General features: G+C 46.4%; 1 protein-coding gene across 1 annotated transcript in view; it reads right to left on the bottom strand.

Moving 5' to 3' along the window:
- The window catches only part of Nup188 (nuclear pore complex protein Nup188), a 69,337-nt gene that overhangs the window by 37,016 nt on the left and 13,438 nt on the right, over positions 1–18,883 (bottom strand). Inside the window, exons 13-24 of the mRNA XM_077683338.1 lie at positions 16,351–16,422; positions 15,981–16,020; positions 14,902–15,093; positions 14,043–14,132; positions 12,111–12,176; positions 11,468–11,590; positions 10,731–10,863; positions 8,109–8,159; positions 3,518–3,589; positions 3,010–3,145; positions 2,375–2,539; positions 635–749 (exon numbers count right to left, since the gene is read on the bottom strand). Coding sequence (XP_077539464.1) covers positions 635–749; positions 2,375–2,539; positions 3,010–3,145; positions 3,518–3,589; positions 8,109–8,159; positions 10,731–10,863; positions 11,468–11,590; positions 12,111–12,176; positions 14,043–14,132; positions 14,902–15,093; positions 15,981–16,020; positions 16,351–16,422 — 1,255 coding nt within the window. The remainder of the gene's footprint in view (positions 1–634; positions 750–2,374; positions 2,540–3,009; positions 3,146–3,517; positions 3,590–8,108; positions 8,160–10,730; positions 10,864–11,467; positions 11,591–12,110; positions 12,177–14,042; positions 14,133–14,901; positions 15,094–15,980; positions 16,021–16,350; positions 16,423–18,883) is intronic.

Below are 18,883 nucleotides of genomic sequence, written 5' to 3'. Positions count from 1 at the left end.
GAAATGCACTATGGGGAATTTTCAGTGTTCACAATTGACAGGGTAGTAAGCGAGAAATCGTATGAACAGAGAACGTATCAACAGGGTTCTACTGTAGTAGTGTAGCCATGTTAAAAATGCAATGTGGTTAATTGGCAGAGATATAGGCTATTTTTGCTATCCATGCAAGTCCACAGTTGACTACTCTCTCTTGAAACCTTCAATAAATGGTAGCCTAGGTCCAATGACTACACAAAAGACACCGGGTTAATCTACCCCACCTGCCTGCGTTTTTAATAGTCTATGAAATTTGTTGAGGGGCACATGGCAACGTGGCCGGAATCAAGAACAACATCGCAACAAGATACATTACCCTGTAACCAGCATTTGCAGTGTAAAAATGCTGCTTGTAAAAATGCATCGCAAATGACACAAACAGGCAAGAAAGGAAACGACAAGGACGGGTGCCAACGTCCAAATCCATTTTTGAAGTCAGTTTCTGCTTGCATCACAACCACTTTTGACTCCTGGTAGTGTTCATGCTGTATCTTCACCAGCGATGTTACCTTCTATGTCCGGCTATCAGCCTTGCTATCAACAAGACAAACCAAGAGCACGACACAAAAAAGAACGAAACCACTCCAGCGACCCATACCTCAGCCACTGCGGCAAGCAGGTTCAAAAATGCCAGGCACACAGGGTGGTCTCCGGTGACCCTTTCATGCGAAGCCATGGCTTGGCTCAGGATGTTGTCCGTAACCATGTAACCCCTGCGAAAGATTTGGGCACAAAAGGGGGGAAAACAATGTTAAATAATCATAAAGTGCAATGCAAAATGAGTACCAGGCAGACAGAATGGGACAGTACGCAGCACTGGACACTTCATTCTGCACAGCTTTCACTATCCCGATTTTATTTGAAGGAATTTCACCTCTCTTTACGCATTCTCAGTTACGAGTGCACAAACTAGAGGTAACCATGACATTGTCATTAGTCTCGGCCCCGATTTCACCATCCCACTTTTTATTTTCTGTTTATAATAAGCACAAAAGAATGAAATGAGTGTACAAGATAGCAATTGCTTTTCTATGTTTTGAATCGTCTATTTTAAGCTGTCTTGTGCATAATCGTTTACACAGTGAAACTAGCAGAAAGCGTTAAGGGTATTCAGTGAGAAACATGCCCTCTACCAAAATGCAAAAGTTGTGACAAGAATATAGGGAGCATGGGGCTATTCGCCTGTGCTTTTACTGCACAAGTAATGTTGTGTTCATTTTTCTTCTTCGTTTTCATTTTCTTGAGAGCTATGGGGGTGGCGCCTCATAGAAATGCAGAGTTTTTTAAACATTTTAATGGTTGGAAAAAAATACTTCGAGAGGTTTTGTTTGTTTTTACCACAAGCAAATTAAAGAATGAGGCGAAGGCAGTGTGAGCTGCACTGGCCAATCAAAGATGCCAGTTCAGCAAAATTGAAGATGCCTACAGTGGGTACCCTTAAGCACTAACTTCGTATGTTATTGAACCCCCTCGGGACTAAAAGCAGCATAGACAATTCATTCTTGTTCGTAGGGTTTAACGCGCCAACACAACGCAGGCAATGAGGCACGCCGTAGTGGAGGGCTCCGGATTAATTTTGACCACCTGGGGATCGATTGATTGTGGGGTTTAACGCGCCGACGCAACGCAGGCGATGAGGCGCGCCGTAGTGGAGGGCTCCGGATTAATTTTGACCACCTGGGGATCTTTATCGTGCGCCGAAATCTCGTACACACGGGCGTTTTTGCTTTTCGCCTCCATCAGAAAAGCGGCCGCAGTGGCCGAAAATCGAACCCGTCCTCGTGCATAGGCAAATCATTAGGTTCTGATTTCGTCATACTTGTTATGAAAAAATGGTATGCAAACACAATTTTATCACTTTTGGTCCTTTGCTAAACAATTCAGGGTTTTTTTTTATGGCTAAGAGAAAAAGAAAACACTCGTAAACATTCTCTTGCTGCAGTATTTCTAGTTTCCTAGGTTTCTTTTCTAGGTGCAAGAGAAATATGGCAAAGCATCTACCTTTTCAAGCTAAAGTGTATTTTTCACTGTTTCGCTAGCATCCCGAGATTGCACTGTTGGTGCAAGAGACTGGAACAAGGAGAGCAGTAAGGAGACAAGGCGAGTGTACTTCAGTCTTCTTGGATAAGCTCAAAGCCCACATAGCAACAAGAACGATGGAGAAGCAACCCTGAACAAGTCCACATGGCCAACATGGAATGCCTACCATATGCTCTGGAAGCCTACCAGGCAATAAACCTTGGAAAGTGTGGATCTGCTAAAGCTTGCCGCATACAAGCGATTTCTCCAGCATTCCTGGGAAAAAGAAAGGGCGGCAGGGAGCGGAGGCGGTGCTCACTGGACGATCTGCTGCACGGACTTGGGCTGGGTGCTGAGCCCCGGCAGGAGGCCCGTGAGCACCAGGCGCTTCCAGGTGGCCTGCGGGTTGCTCTTGGCCAGCAGGGCCACCACCTCCAGGCACTCCCCCAGCAGCTCAATGGGCGGCCTGCTCAGCAGAATCAGCCTAAATAAAGGAGGGAGAAGGAGAAGGGTGAACACCACTTAGAGAGTAACTACGAATTAGGCCCCTTGAGGTCAGGAACACATGCCAATTGAAGTTAAAATAACAATGTGCCTCCTATGGAAGCCTGATTATGTAGCTTGACAATGCACAGTTTCACAAGGGATGCTCGCACAGGGGCAACTTGGTTGTGTGGTGCTCCAGAGTTTGCGGTGAACGCGATATTTCCTACATGGCTTCCTGGGCTCTGAACAATAAAGCAGCAATAGAACAGCAATAGCTCAAAACCACTGAGAACTGGCTTTTCTCTCCAGCATGGATGGAGGGGCTTTCGTGCCCTATGCAGTACACTGAAATGCGGACGGCGTTCAAATGTCATTTCAAAGCCGTGAAACGCACGAGAGGTTCATTCCTCGCACCACCTAGGTAGTTGGGAAACCCGTGAGGAACAAGCGAGGCGCACGGGCACGCACCTGTGCAGCGCGGCAAAGAGGCCGTCGATCAGGTGGGTCAGCAGGTCCTGCATGGAACGGTCAGACTCCAGCAGGCTGCGGACCAGGCGGGCAATGTGCAGCAGCCTCTGCAGCCAGCCCTTGTCCGAGTCACCCGCTGCGAGCAGCAGCCGCAAGGGCCCCACCGTCAGGGGGAAGCCCATCGGTTGGGCACAAGGAACGCTCACGCGCTCCAGGCTGAACACGCTCGTACGGGGGCCATACTCTTTTTCTTGAATCGGATCAGTTTAGGTGGGCTCCCATAAGGATGGGCAGTGTCCCCATATTCAACATGAAACGGAAACCTTGTTCAGTTGTGGGTAAGCACAAAGTGGCCTGCCTTCGTTAGTTTTGTTCCCATCTCTCAAAGGTTGCCGCCACACTTTAGCTTACCCCGTTGCAAAGAAGAGAGCAGATTACTGGGGAGGGAGCACACACCGACGGATACCGCAAGCCCCTCAATTTAGTGAAGAGCAGCGATCTGGCTTACCTGACTTGTAGAGCTCGCAGAGGCACACCTGCCAGCCGTTGACACCGACATGCCACCGAACGAGGGTGCACGCTGCAGTGGGGGGAGACAGAGCGCCACGCTTTGCTTCAACAAAGCAAGGGAGAACACAGGGGGAGAGAGGGACGGGCTACAGGGAACTCGTTAAACTCTAAATACAGCTGCCCTGTGTGGCGCAACCCACACCATTCTTCCATTCACCAATTAGCTGAAATCCAAAGCCTTGGTTCTTTTACAAAGCCGACAAAAGAGAGAAGCAACCTCGCACCTAACTAACTACAGAAACGATGTCCTGCTCGTTTGCAATATCACGAGGACGTAGGTTCGATTCCCGGGCACGGCAGCCGCTTTTCTGATGGAGGCGAATAGCAAATACACCCGTGTGTACGAGATTTCGGCGCACATTAAACATCCCCAAGGTCAAAATTAATCCGGAGTCCTCCACTACGGCGCGCCTCACCGCCTGCGTTGCGTCAGCGCATTAAACCCTATAATTAATCAAATTGCTTGCAATATGCCTTGACGTTGTCATAGTCTCCAGATATAAATTTTCATTTGTTCTCATGGCTGATTCTGACTCTTTGCTAGTTAAAACACACCATTTGTATAAGTCAATCACACTCACAATCAGCTGAAACAAGCCCTATGGACACGCCAGTGCGCAATCACACTTGACGTCGCCAAATCTGCAAGGAGCTCGGAGTGAGAAAAACAGTGCATTTAAATGGACTTTTCTTTCGAAGTAAAGATGCATGTAAAGTGGCCAGAAAAGGCAGAAAAGCTAGTGTACACATTCCATACTTAAAGCTAACCCAATGTTTCTTCTAGCGTGTCAAGCCAAAAAAATACTGATTCCGTTACGGTTCGGGTTCGGGTGAATTCATTTCATTCCAGTTCGACTAACTCATATGCCAAACCGGTTCGAAGAGGTAAATTATTGGCAAAGTGCAAAAAAATGTTTTGGAGATTAAAGCGACCATAAAAAAGGAATACAATTCTGGTTCATTCTTTAAAAACTGCCCTTTCCCGATAAAAGTGCTTTTTTAAAGACAACTGTATGCACATAGACTAAATATTAAGGAAAACAGATAATGGAGAATTACCAGCGACTCTTCACCCTGCCCTAATGTTGTCCTAGGAACTACACAACCCTGCCACCAAGAGACATGACTGTGGGATATATTTTCTATCACTTCATTTCTTTGCGTTCCTGAAATCGCAATCCTCTCTATATAATCGCGCATCACGCTGACCATTAAACCCCTAGAGTTAAGTCTGTGTTCCGGCATGTCACTTGGAGGGGACATGTTAAAACACCAGCGGTGTACCGGTGTTTGAACGTGTTTATCAGTTGTAGCATAAGGCAAGAAAATCCTAGAGCAGCCACATAAATGCCACCTATGAATTCGGTTGTTTGGTCACCTAGGAACATTTCTTAGTCACCTTATGAAGGGTGTGAGACAAAAAAAATTCATTAAAAGCAAGCTGTAGTTGACACTCAAGACACTGCATTACTGCACTGATCACTGAAATGCATTTTCAGATAGCCATCACGGATGTGTACATCCCTATGAATATGCCTCCATTCTACCTGATCCACGCCATTGATCCTTCCGCTGCACAGTGGAAGCTTATAACAGATTATGCAATTAAAAACTGAAAGGGTAATTTGACGCGTGAGGAACAAGATTGAACTCTTTTGGCAAGATGCTGCCATTTTGTCTGCAGCAGTACTCCCCCTCTTGAACGAGAAGCAGTGTATCGAGTTAGGCTAGTCACTGAAAGTGCACCTTCAGAAACAAAGCATCGCTGGAAGAGACAAAACATCAGGACAAGCAGAAAGGATGAGCACTGGGCAAATGGGACACAGCGGGATGGGCCTGCCTTTCTGCATGTGCTGTCTACTTCTTTATTCCACTTCATTCTTTTATTTGCTCCTTAAAGGCCCGAGGGCATTACATCAGGGGGGGGCTTGCGCCAAGGTATAGGAATACATACAGTAAAAACAAAAACAATGAAAAAGGACACAATGAAAATCAACATCAGCTGGAATAGCAAAACTATTGCAAACATGATGAGTGGGGAGAATAAACGAGGAAAAAAGCAACAATAGAATTTGCACAATCGATTTGGAAGGAGTACCACGTGAAGGTTGACAGGTTAGTAGTTCTAGTGCTAATAGGTTTAGTGCCGCTTTTTTTTTCCAAGTTGAAAATACCTGGAGCCCGAGAGGCTGGGAGATACAGATCTCTTGCAAAAGCATAAAGTGCGTACCACATGCTAACCGTTTTGTCTGTGACATCTATTATCATTATTTGGTTCTCTTCAAAAACCCAAATTTATCCAATTTTTGCCCCTGAAAAAGTTAAACCAGGCTTTACGGCTTTTGCTACCTTCACAGTCGTGACACGTTTGGTTGTGAAAGGAAGGACAAAGGAGGGGATGTCCAGAGCAAATTCTACGTGCTGGTGTTTTACTTATTCGATTGCTAAAAGCAGGAAAAAACACAAAAAAATGATAATATTCATTCATATACTTTTTGCGGAATCATTTAATTTAAAATTAATAATGGGCCTTCTTTGCTTTGTATTCCCGTGAAAACACACTTGCCCAAAAACACTGGCGCATATGAAGCCCCGAAGCTACTCCTGTGCTATTAAGTGTCCCGTATACAGTCGAACACGGATATATCGAACACGGGTATATCGAATTATTGTCTATATCGAACTCATAAATTATCCCCTTGAAAATTCTGTGTAAAAGTATAAGAATTCGTACGTTTATATCGAATTGTATTTTTCCTGACATTGGGTATATCGAACGCCGCGCGAGTTGGAAGGTGCTCTTCGGCGGTCGCTGCACTCCCGATTGAGGCTGAGGAGGATGTCGAGGAATGCGCGGGCATGGCGAAGACTGGCTCGCGTAACTAATCCCCCCCTCCGGAACGAATTTGCGCTTGCCCAGTCAGGCCCCGCTACCGGCCGCCGTATCGTTAGCGGACGGAGCCCGGTATGCTAAATCTGTCTAGGCACACAAGCCCGAACGCCCGGAAAATATGACAATGCGAGGTAGGGATGCCCCGACTGCGTACGTCCTTTTTTTTCGGCTGCGTACGTTCCCCGGCTTGCCAAAAAAGAGTTTTTCTTTCTCTCACTCTGGGTCTGTCTAACCCCGATGTCGTCTCCGGAAAGGGAAGAGGGAACGAAGGCGCTGGTGGCCTCCTCCTTCTTTTGCATTTTGCTGCTGTTGCTGCTGTTTGGCGAGTTGTCCCGCACCTTTCGGAGATCACTGTTTCTCTCGGAGATGACCATCGCGAGCGTTTTGTTGGACTCCGTTCAGAGAGCCTTGGAATTGTTACCTTCAAAGTTTTTGTGGCACGTGCGCGCTGTTCGTCTTTTGCGTGCGTGTTGTGCATGGTGTGCGAAGGCGCAGCGCGCTGCTGGAATTTTCTAGCTGTGCAGCATCGAGAAGATCGAGACCTGCGTCTTTAATTTCATTTCCAGGACGAAGAAGCAGGCCAAGATGAGCGATTTTTTTTCCACTGAAATAAAGTGTCCTGTTGCGTCGTGAGTGCGGAATTAGTTGTCATTCTTGAATGCGACGATCGGTAAGCGATCGTCCGTCATAGGTGAGGTCTCAGAGCCCATATTTTTTATATCGAATTTTTCATATATCGAACTAATTCGCGATCCCCTTGGAGTTCGATATATCCGTGTTCGACTGTATTGCAGTGTGGCAGAGGAATTTCGACAACCTGGGCATTTCCAACGAGCTCCAAAATCTCGCCACAGGGACGTTTTCATTTTTCGTTTACCCAAAAAAAAAAAAACAGCTCCCATTCCGGCGATCGAACACCCATCCTTGTGGCCAACAGCCAACGGCTTAGCCACTGAGCAGCTCCTGAGGGTCACACTTGTCACACTTTCTGGGTGTGCGACCTTTTTAGGAAAATTACGAAATGCAACAAGTACGCACATTTCGGGTGTAAGGCCTTGGCCATTCACAGTGCAGCACTCTTTCGCCCTGATTGTCCGGACAGAATCTTATCGAGGAAAGGACAAAGCCAGTGTTTCATGCCGCCTACAGGCTGCCGAGGGTGTGACATTTGTTTGCTCAACCTTTCACTCTGCCCGCGCTGCCAGTACCAATATACCATTACAACACTGGTTCACATCCCTTTCCTTGTGTTGCGACGACAAAGAGATCATTCATAGTGTTGCAAATGATCTGAAGGAAAAAGCGCGTGAAAGGATACGAAGTTGATTGCGCGTGAAAGAGAAAAGCCCCAAATCGTATTGACTGTGCATTACCAACAACGGATGGTCAAACTGTTTTGTCTCGAACCGGTAACCATTATTCCTTGACACCTTGAAAAACAGCGTGAAAAATCTCGGACGGAGAGAGGGCAGACAGACACGAGCGCTCATGTCAGCGCTCGTGTCTGTTTGCCCTCTCTTCGTCCGAGATTTTTGCGCTGTTTATCAAGGTGTCGTGTACCCAACTAGCCGAAAGTCAAGCTTTATGGCATTATTTCTTTTTTTGGTTTAGACGAGGTATTTCTCAACCAGCTTACCTCCAGAAGTGAAACGGGTCCCTGCAGTTCCTGCTGGGATGACCAGGGAATCTGCATTGAAAATCAGACAGCAGGGAAGAGCCATAAATTGGAATAAACAGTGGCGCTCTGAAGGCAGCCCAAAGCAGTTTCCACAGGGACAGCATCACTTGAGAGGTGCGGTGGAGCTCATGAGCTTGTTACAGAGGTGATGGTGACATGGGAAGGTTCTGGCAAACAGTAAAGGAGAAAAGTGCAGGGAGAGGGGTACCTGCTGTTTCATCACCCGATAGAGTCATTAAATAAGCTGCACAGCTCATCCAATGGGTTCGGTTGTCCCCTCCTCACTTCCTATTATGTAGCCAACTTTACATAACTTGCTCAGGAATTATGGTACACATTCTGAGAAAGTAGTGGTGTGACGACTTCTGCTTGTTCTTGTAATAAACCCAGTGTGTACTACTGGTGTGCTAATAAAGTAAAGTAATGTGATGGTGTGAAAGGATGACATATACAGGAATTAATTTGGTGGGGGGGACAAATGGGAAGAGGGAAAGCATGAAGGGAGGAAAACAGAATCAAATTAAAAGAAAAAAAAATTAAATTTTCGAAGTGGTGTGGGCATACTCTACATGACCTCCCTTTTTTTTTTTTACGTGGTTTTTCTCCCCTTACTGAAAAATGGGCAATTGTTGTGGTAAGGGCCAACATCAGAGATGCACAAGGTTGGTGCTTACCTTGCAAGAGCAAAATTTGCAAAATAATAATTGGTCTCTGTTATTGGTGGTAGATGGATTTAGTGCCGTTATCACCCACCCACCAAACCCCATTTCGATAATTTCGGGGGGAGAGGGGAGGGATGTCAGTGGCACATCACATCACCTCAGTCCAAAGTTATTAATTATACCGAACTAACAACTAATTATACTGAATCGGCATAATAAGGTTATACCCCTGTCACATGGCAAATCTAATGTCATTCAAACTGAATGACATTAGCTGTTGACGACATTCGGTTTGGCCGTGCGGGTCTACAGGGCGAAACAAATGTGATTTGATAGTTATAGCGATGACGATTAGCAAGCTCGCAAAATTGCAAAATTATACTTCAAGTGCGTCTAAGATATTTTCATGCATAATAGCTTTTTTTAAAACAAAACAGATAATTCTTTTTTTCAATTAAACAGAAGAAAACCACCGTTTTAGCCGACATAAGTACACATCACAAGCCGAGACAAGTACGCAAATAAGCCTTACCAGGCCAGTGCGCACATTGGGGACGAGATTTTTTTTTCGAAAATACTTGTTTGTCGTTCTTCATTTGAAAAACAATATGAAGGGGAAAATGTAAGTTTACTGACAATTTCTAAAAACAGTCTGCTTTTGTTTAATACTGAACTTTCTCATCTAGTGACACGCCACTGCTGTCAAGGCTACTGATTTGGCCACTGAATGAGCTCCCAAACCTCACTTAGCCGCTAAATGCCATTTGCCTCGAATGTCATTCGGTATTATCGTGTAGCGCCGAACTAAAGCCATTTAGAGCAAATGACATCTGCTCTAAACACCGTTAGACTTGCCGTGTGACAGGGTCATTAGGTAATCAGTAAAATTTATATGCACCCTACGCTAAACAACAACAACAAAAAAAAAAGAATTGTCATCTCCCTCTGATGTCATTGCCTCCTGGAGATGACAGGGCCGTGCAGACAAAATAGAGGTTTGGTTCATTAGAAAGACTGCTTTGTCCTGATAACAATGATACCAATCTTATCACAAACTCCGAACAAACAATGGAGATATTAAAGAAAACACATGAAGCAGAGGCCAATTAACCGCTTTCTGGCGACTTTCCTATGATGTCACAGAATTTTGTTTGCGCAATTGGTGACCGCCGAACTAATGCGTCGCTAAGACACATGACTGGACGAATGTAGTGGGGCCTCTAGTTCCCTGTGATCGCATCATTTGCGTGATAAAGTAGGGGTAACACACTGACAATTATGTTTTTACTGCTGGCCCGTCAATGTAACATGAAATTTGAGTTTCTGAATACTTGTGGTGTTTTTCTAGTCAAATAAATGGAGTTGAGTGAAGTACTGGGACCTAGTTCTTTCAAATTAAACGAAGTTGTGTTCTGTCATCGTGGCCCCTTCAACGATGCCACTTGGCATAGGACTGCAATTCCACCATACTACGATGAAGATTCCCAAAAAAATTTTGGCAAAATTTGTTTCACCTTCCCACTCCTGCTTCACAACCAGATCAGTTCATGGGGAAACACTGCTCGAGAGACTGCCGAGCTGGAGCAAGCACAAAGCACATGTTGCAAGTAGAGTGAGTTTACCAATAAACATTGCTGCCAACGTGAGGACACCAGCGTCCTTCCGGTTGTGCAACGATAGATTTGTGCTGACGAGCTGCCCTCCTCTCCCCTGATAACCCTTCAGCCTCTCTGGTTTGGGGTTCAAGTTGCTCCTCCTCCATCCTCTCCCTTCACCCTCCTTGCCCTACCGTTAGATGAAGGCTGCACAGATTACAGCAGATACCAGCAGACCAAAATAGTTGGAGAAAGAGAGCACGTGCACGCACAGAACAGCACGAAGAGCCCGAGAGTGGCAACAGCACAGACATTGGCCTCACTTGAGTCGTAAGGCAAGCGAGCCACACGAAGCTGGACCAAATCGTTGTCGGCTCCGTGAGGCCGCAAGTCGTTGGGATCCATGCCATCCAGCACCTCCAGAAAGTGGGGCACTTCCTGGAAGCAGCCCACCACCTGGGCCACAGTGACGAGCAGTCAGCCCCCAACATTGAGAGAGACCACACGTGCGTCCAAAGGGTGTTGTTCAATGACAAAGGCAGTGTAAATGGGCAAGTGAGTGAAGCATTGGAAACTCGATTATGACTCAACTCAGGAAAGAATTTCGGCTATATAAAGACCCCACTTCGACGCAAAATAAAAAGGCCCATCATAAACTCTGCAAAAAGGAGGACAACAGCAACCCTTAATCAAAACAAGCCTCCACGATTTCGCTCTGCGAGGAATCAGCAAATAGCGTGGCAATGTAGCAAGCGTTCACGCACACGGGCTACAAATTGTTAGCCCCAAATCTAGGCGCACACACGCAGAAAATTTGTGTATGCGTACCTAAAACACCACCTCTTGACTGAAAGCTCTTGAAGTGAAACATCCCTACTACAGCCTGACTTACAGCAATTTAACCATCGTTTGTTTCAGTGAACTCTTTATTATGTGTCACTCTATATCCAACATGGCTACGCAAAAGCTGCGACCCGTTCCCCGCACCCACACTAGCAGCATCCCCCTGCCTCCTCTAGCGTGGCACTCCCGAGGGGGGAAGGGGACGAGGAGCACGCACCTTGCGAGCACTGTCCTCGCTGGCCCTGGCCAGGGCCGCCAGCATCTGAAGCAGGGGCTCCGCCTTCAGAGGAAACATCTCCCGGGCCTCCCCAAACAGGTGGCCCAGCCCAGCACCTTCGCCCTGCCCGAAAAGAGGGAGCGGCACAACACGAGGAGCTTCTTGTGGCTGATAGCCAGCAACCAATGCCCCTCTAAGCCAGCAAGCCACCAGATTGTTCACTCCACTTGAGCGAAGCGTCGAGAGTTGGAAAAGAGATGCCACAAGCAAAACATGCACACTCTTTTTGCGAAAGAAAAACAAAAGAAAACAAAACACAAAAAGTTGCCGCAATTAAAGGAATCGTTCACAGGCACCTTCAAAGACGATCCCTCACTGGGGGGCTGGCTCACAGCTGCCAGTTTCAACTGCAATTTTAAAAACACCAGGGGCCAAGAAAAAGAACAAAAGAAGGTTCCTAAGCTCCCACTGTGAGTTTCGAAAGCTGCGTGGCAAGGGGTGATGAGGTAGGCTCCATCGACCACACTCGCACAATTTTCATTGCACAATTCATCCACAACACTGCACCAGAATAGCAAGGACCCAGTGAGGGCCAACAGCTTGAAAGGCAAAAGGCAGCAGGAAACAAGAGAGAGGCCCGCACCTTTTTCCAGAAGTCTTCAGCAATAGTTGGGTACTCAAGAAGCTTTTCAGCAAGGTGAAACAGTGGCTGCAGCAAAGAAAAAAAAAAAGTATGGAAAAAAAGCCCTAATTTATGGAACTCTGCTCACACACACGCACACACATCCTTGGAATGAATCAGGGGGATATTTCACTGTGATTAGTGTGAACTCTTCGGTGGCTATTTGTGACCATCCTAAACTAGCTACGAAAAGAGGTTTTTGATCTGCCAATATACAGTTAAGCCTTGTTGTAACAAACTAAAGGGGTGCCGGGTTTTGTTTATTATAAATAATATTTCGTTATAGCCGTAGCGGGCACTTACTACAAATATTGTTCACTGTAATTACCTAAAACAAATAGTGGGCGAAATCGGACCTCGCCGCATGGCTCTACAAAACAAAATATAACCGCATTCCGGAGATAAAAAGCAAAAGTCATGCATGCAGTTCAAAATACGTAACTCGTACTTCAAGCAGTCTTTGCTGCAATGAAATCCTTAATTGGATGTTGATGCATTTATCTGATGTGAATGACAGCTCGCTCAACTTCGTGCCCGACGTGACGGCTTTTAGCGCCTTCTGGTCTAGCGTTAAGTCTTTCACTTTCGCTTCCCACATGACGCATTTATGCTGCTCAAATCACACATGCAGCCTGGTTAAGGATAAGACTGAAACACTCAAAAAAAAAAAAAAAAAAAAAAAAAACATCCACACAACTTTGCGAACGCTGCTCTTGTAGTGCATGTCCGCGGCTGACAACAGCTGACGGTCAGCGTGCTGTGGCTGAGCATGCCGCGTTCTTTTTTTTTTTACTGCAAAAGTATACTGCAAAATGTGATGTTTGTGTACAGTTTGGGCGCGATAGGAGCACCAGTTTGCTCAGGACAATTTTTAAGGACACACTCATTTATTGTAACACCCCGCCCGTTACGCTATTAAACACCATACTCTTCAGTCTCAGATTTGAAACGCTTCTCTCGCACGCACAGCACTGCAACTGTTTGATGCTCAGGAGCAACACCCCAAACAATATTTTTTTTCCTCACACGCTTTGTAATTCTTTGGACATCTAGCACCACGTGCTGACAGACGAAGGTACTCGGACCTCCGAAAATTGAGCAAGACAGGGCAGCACGTACTTTTTTGCGCTAAAAAACAACACTTGTTTACGCGTGTCAACTCGCATCAAGCCCGGAAGCTCAATGGGCCCGTGACACGTAAGCAAAATTGTGCAATTTCGTTGTTATCACAAATGATAACAATATAATCTTGGGGTTTATCGTCTCAACTTGAACAATAAAATGAGCACGTTGAGGCTGATAAAGGTAGCGTCCTTGTTCGGCTGATATATGAAGCAGCAAGTGCCAGGTGTTGCTCAGAAGCAACACCTCATTTTGTCCGTCCTAATAAACCTAGTTTTTCTTTCTGACTTCATATTTGTGATGTCTGGAGTCCTTTCAGGTCACAAAAATGTTTTCGTAATCGTAAGTGAAAAAAGTAAAGTTTGGGACATCAAAGGGTTTTTAGAGGAACCAAGTTTGATGCTGAGCACGGTACAGTGTTGTCAGGGCTAGAAGGCACACCGCGGTTGGGGGCCCTGCACAAATAAGGCTACCAAGAGGGCAAACTATCTTCTCCCGCACACGTACAAGCCTGGATTTAATTCCTCTTCACCAGAAATAAGATACTGCTGACAGCACTGGGAGTCTCACTGGCGGCCTGTGGCTCAACAGCAGCAGAATGCCTTGGCAAACCAACAAAAAACAGCCAAGTGGCGTATTTGTCGGCCTCCCTCGTACTACCAGAAGTCACAGTAACAATGACAGCGCACTTATTGGGAACTTCCGGCAAAAACAAACAAATCCTGTGGGGTCGTTTTGCTATAAGCTGGGACCACCCGTGCAGCAGCTCACCTCAATGGGGCCAAAGGTGCTGTGCTCAAACGAGGTGACCATCAGCAACACCAGCTCGTAGACAATGGCGTGAACTTTGCTGGGCACCACCTGCAAACAAATGCAATGGGCCATTCACTGGCTGCTTAAAAATGCTCAACTCTCATTTATAAAAAGATAACCAGCTTGGCCATTTTGCCAACCTCAACGCGTTCACGCACACAGGGTCCCACCAATGCAGGCCGTATCCAAATGTAGCTACGTCACATAGGCTCGGCCAGCCCACTCGCCAAAACAAGACAAGGCTTTTTCAGGGTCCCTTTTTTGATAACTGCCACGCCTACATTTCTGGCTTTGGTGTCACATTTGCCACAAACAGTTTTTTGTGGTAGCAAGCCACCCAAGATGTTACATGAAAATGTTTGCTTCTCAGATCTTAGTAAGGCAAATCCTAATATTACGGGCATTCAACTACGAGGATCTGTAACAAATGAACGTGAAGTTAATGCTGCAAATACGGATTACACAAAATGGTCAACACATGGCGTTGGCAGCAAATTCAAGAAGGAGGGGATACTTACGGGAGAACAGATACTAAGGGCCATATTCCGAGTCCCTCCTCCACTCCATGTGCTCCTCCACTCGGCTGAGGGGAGGATTCCGCAATGCTTATGCATGGGGAAATCAATTTCAAGGACCTGCTCCACTGGCGGCTCGAGTGGAGGAAGGATTCAGAATACCAGGGTAAGGGTCAATGGAGGAGGAGGGCAAATGCTGCAGAAGGCCCTTACGAATCCACCAACACAGCCACACAGCTACACAGTCTGGCATGCCCCGCTGCACATCCAAGGGGTGCTGATAGTTAACAAGAAGCGCTCACCCCGGTGCCCAGGAAGGCCGGGTGCCGGAGGGCGCTGTTGAGGTAGCCAAAGGCCTCCAGCCGCAGGGCCTCCCGGCCCAGGGCGGTGAGCGTGGTGCCGGGAAGCACCCAGGAGCGCACCAGCAGCCACGACAGCAGCAGGGGGCCGTGGGCGCGGTTGCCGCCCAGGCAGGACATGCTGCGGTCCAGGGACTGCACACGGGCACCACCGCCATCAGTACTAGGTACGGGCCCACTATGGGCGCCTAATCACAATCACTGGCACAACGCCCAAAGCAACACCTGCGGACCCGCGCAGCATCCCAGCAGTGACTGGCACCACAGTAAAGTTCAGCAACATCAGCACACTTGAGAAGAGGAGTGACACCAATGGGGAGCCCTGCACTACAATTATCTCAACGCAAACAGGGCAGAGGCTCAGCGACTGCCTTCAGCCCTGCCATTGCTCAACATGCACAATGCTTCATCTGAGCACCTCACGCATGGTCCCTTTCCACATAACATCAATAATACGTGTCATCATTTCACGCTCCCCTTTAGTACCTGTTCCACCTGGATCTGTGTGCTGACACAAAAGTGCTGGGCAGTAGGCTAAGCACATTTCATATTTAGAAGGGAACCACAGTAGCCTGCTTAACAAACCTCCCCAGTCTGGCCTGGTTTCAGCACCAACGTGCCTTTTTTAACAAATCAGTCTGTTGAGAATGGCACATAGGCTTTTTTTTTGCAACACCATTGGATCAGAATTAAAATAGGCCCATGCACCTTGAACATTTGAAAATAGAAATTAAGAGAGAATAATACCCAAAATAGTAAAGTGGTTAGCGAACTTGCAGAATGCTTCCACAGCATGTCATTCTGAACGCACTTCACTTTCACACCTTGTACTCAAAGTAACAAAAATTGCTCTGCGGTGCACAGGCCAGGAATATCCTTTAAATGCTCAACTGTATGCAACACATCGGCGTATGCCAACTAAAGCAGCTTCAGAACCAAATTCCCAGGCCCACAAACTGCAAACTGTTGAACGCATTCTGTTAGACTTCAAATTTTTTAGGTGTGTCACAAAGTTCCCATACCTTGAGTGCCTCTGTGTCCTTCAGCAGCTGGTGGTCCGTCCTGCGAAAAATGTGTCAAAATTCCGATCACAACACCCTGCCTCTGGCGTGCCTCCGGCATGAACTCAACTGAAAGGCTTAATTAAACAGTCTGCTGGCCCAACACATGCACTTTATGCCCCATGCACTTTACACTCTTGCCAACAAACACGTTTCTTTTTCGTGCCATTCTCCCATTTCCCCATCCTTGGCCTTCCTGGAGGGCAGGCCTCCAAGACGCCAAGACGGCCAACTGTGACAGGCTGCCGCAGGTGCGAAGCAGAGAGGAGGAAGAGTGCAACCGACGAGCCACCAGCTCACCACCACCGAGGGTGCTGGGAGCGCAACTCACGAGCTCCTCAGGTGGCACTCGTGCAGCCAGTCCAGATCAAGGCTCTCCACCAGGACCAGGCACTCCAGGTAGCTGCACAGGATGGCATTTCCTCAGAAGCCGCTACCTCCTCACTTAAATTAAAGGGGCCATGAAGACAAAATTCAAGTTTGGTTCATTCAAAAGATTGCCTCGTGACACCACTTTTAACGTAAACTTGGCTCAAATAAGCTATATAATTAGGAAAAAAGGGAATGGCCATGCGACCCACTAGCTCATTTCTGGTAACAGAACCTGTGATGTCATATGCGCCCAGATGCACGATTGCCTGAGGCCGGCAAAAGCAAACGCAAATTAGGCAGAGCTTATAAGCTTGCCGAATGAGCTATTTGCGCTTAAATTTAGGACACATTCTTTTTATATCAGTAAGAATGGTGGGACAAACAGTGGAAGTTACAAAGGCACGTGAACATACAAGTACTGATGCACACTGCTGTTGGTACTGCGCGCACTATGCTTGGTTTAGGTGCACAGCACTGCGGGACTGTGGGGCTTTGGGGTCGTCTCAGACGACACTGGTCGATTGGTGCAAGCGACGATGTCTCACGTGACCATATTTGTCGAGCGAGCACCATGTTTCACAAAACGATTTTCTTGAACAAAAACAAGCCAGGTCTAAATACACTCACAAACAAACCAAAGGCTTTTTGAAAACAGCTTGCCACAGTGGGGTGGCGCCATCTAGGTTGACTAACAGTAAGCAAGTCTCCGCTCCACACCAAGTTTAGCAGAAAGACCTGTTCTTATGATATCATTGCAAACGTCATTCAAACACACGTTTTGGCTTGAGAATCAAAATTTTTGCTTAAATTGATTAATTCGCAGTAAATAAAGCATCGTTTGCTTGAGAATCAAAATTTTTGCTTAACTCTTTCGTTACCACGCCTATTCAAATCGATCACCGGTGATCGATGATTTATATTGCCTATTTCGACATGTTGTAGTCGTTTCTCGTACACCTAATGCAGCCAGTGATTAGTCTAGGCATTGCCCTTTTAGAATCAGTTTAAATTTTCCCGCTCCGGCGACATTGAGATTTTTGGCGGCGTTTTTTGCGAGCTGAGGTGCGCGTGTTTTTGACGAAGGGGGCGTGGCCGCTGCACTTGAGAAAAAAGGATGCAGGTCGTGGTTAGGCTGCATTACCATAATATTTCTTTTGTCAAAAGGCTCCTGGCAAGTCAAATACCAAATAATGGGGTCAGCTTTGTAATCCGACAGCGTTGAGAGGTGATAATTACTTGAAAATGGCCCCAGCTATTCACTAATGATCTTTGGTTCGGACAAAGGGCAGCTTTATTCTCCCAGAGCTTATTTCTGATGGTCCCCCGCATGTCTAGCAAGTGTGCCTCACATTTTCAACCAGTTTCCAGCAGTTTCGGTTTTGTTTTCGCATTGCGAAATTCACATTTGGCGCTACTACGCAGTTACCCAACTACAAGCTCATTTGCCATGGCACCTCCGTTGCCCGCTACTGCTGCTCAAAACAAGCATGCCGCTCGCGCTTCCACTTTATCTACGCCTTGCTTCTGCGATAAGAGCTTCCGCTGAAAGTCAAACGATAACACCAAGTCGTCAGGTATCAGTTCAGACGAGGAGAACGCTTCCAATTGGCCTTGAACGCCGCCAGCGGTTCAGCGGGCAGTTTCGGTTTCATACGAGGGTATTTCCGGAAGTCTAGTGTCGCTTCTTAGTAGTACTGTTTATTCTGACAAAGTCTCCAACAGCCTTGTATTTGTTTCTTTTCGAAATTGTTAGGTGGCGCTGCAATGTAGTAGGCTCATAGTGCTGAACTCGCTTCACAGCCCGACGGCGGCTTGGTGAAAGCTTGCTGGGCATGATTCTAGCGCGTCGTACCTTATTCCTGCAAGCAGGGCTACCATAGTGAGTCAGAACATGATAATAAAACGCAAATGAAAGTTCTGACTGATGAGCGATCATCAGAACGTCAACAAGCATCCACCAAAGAGTTTGGTTCTCAACTCCAAGCGGATTTTTTCACATCGCTTACTTGCCTTCAATATTGTGCCGGTCATAATCATTGACAAGGTGTTTTTACATCACATGGAGGCTAATTTGGGCCTTTAATAATGTCAAACCACCAGATTTTTTCTAGAGAACTATCCAAAATAGCATAACTTGAAATAGAGGTTGGGCTTCACCACATGGCATGGGCACCACGTGGGCTAACATTTTCTTTTGTATCTGACAAATTGTACTGCGCAACTCAATTTTTTTTTCTAGGACGGGTTTTTGAAATGTCTACCTACAAAATGTATATTCTAAATTTTTTCTACTACACGTGGTTTATTATACACAACTTACTTTTTTCTTTTTTCTTCGACGCGCGGACAAAAATTTCGAATTCGATAATTTTTTTCGGAATCAATATTTAGGACAACATTAATAAAACTGGTGTCGTTGGAAAGCGCGTGGAATAATCTGCATTGTATGTCACTGCAATGTGTGCCTAACCAATATGTATAGCACAAAAAAA

This window comes from Haemaphysalis longicornis, unplaced genomic scaffold (genome assembly GCF_048455015.1).
Source record: "Haemaphysalis longicornis isolate Haplotype H1 unplaced genomic scaffold, Haemaphysalis longicornis Haplotype H1 scaffold_9, whole genome shotgun sequence".
NCBI lineage: Eukaryota > Metazoa > Arthropoda > Arachnida > Ixodida > Ixodidae > Haemaphysalis > Haemaphysalis longicornis.
This window is presented reverse-complemented; position numbering and strand designations above follow the sequence as displayed.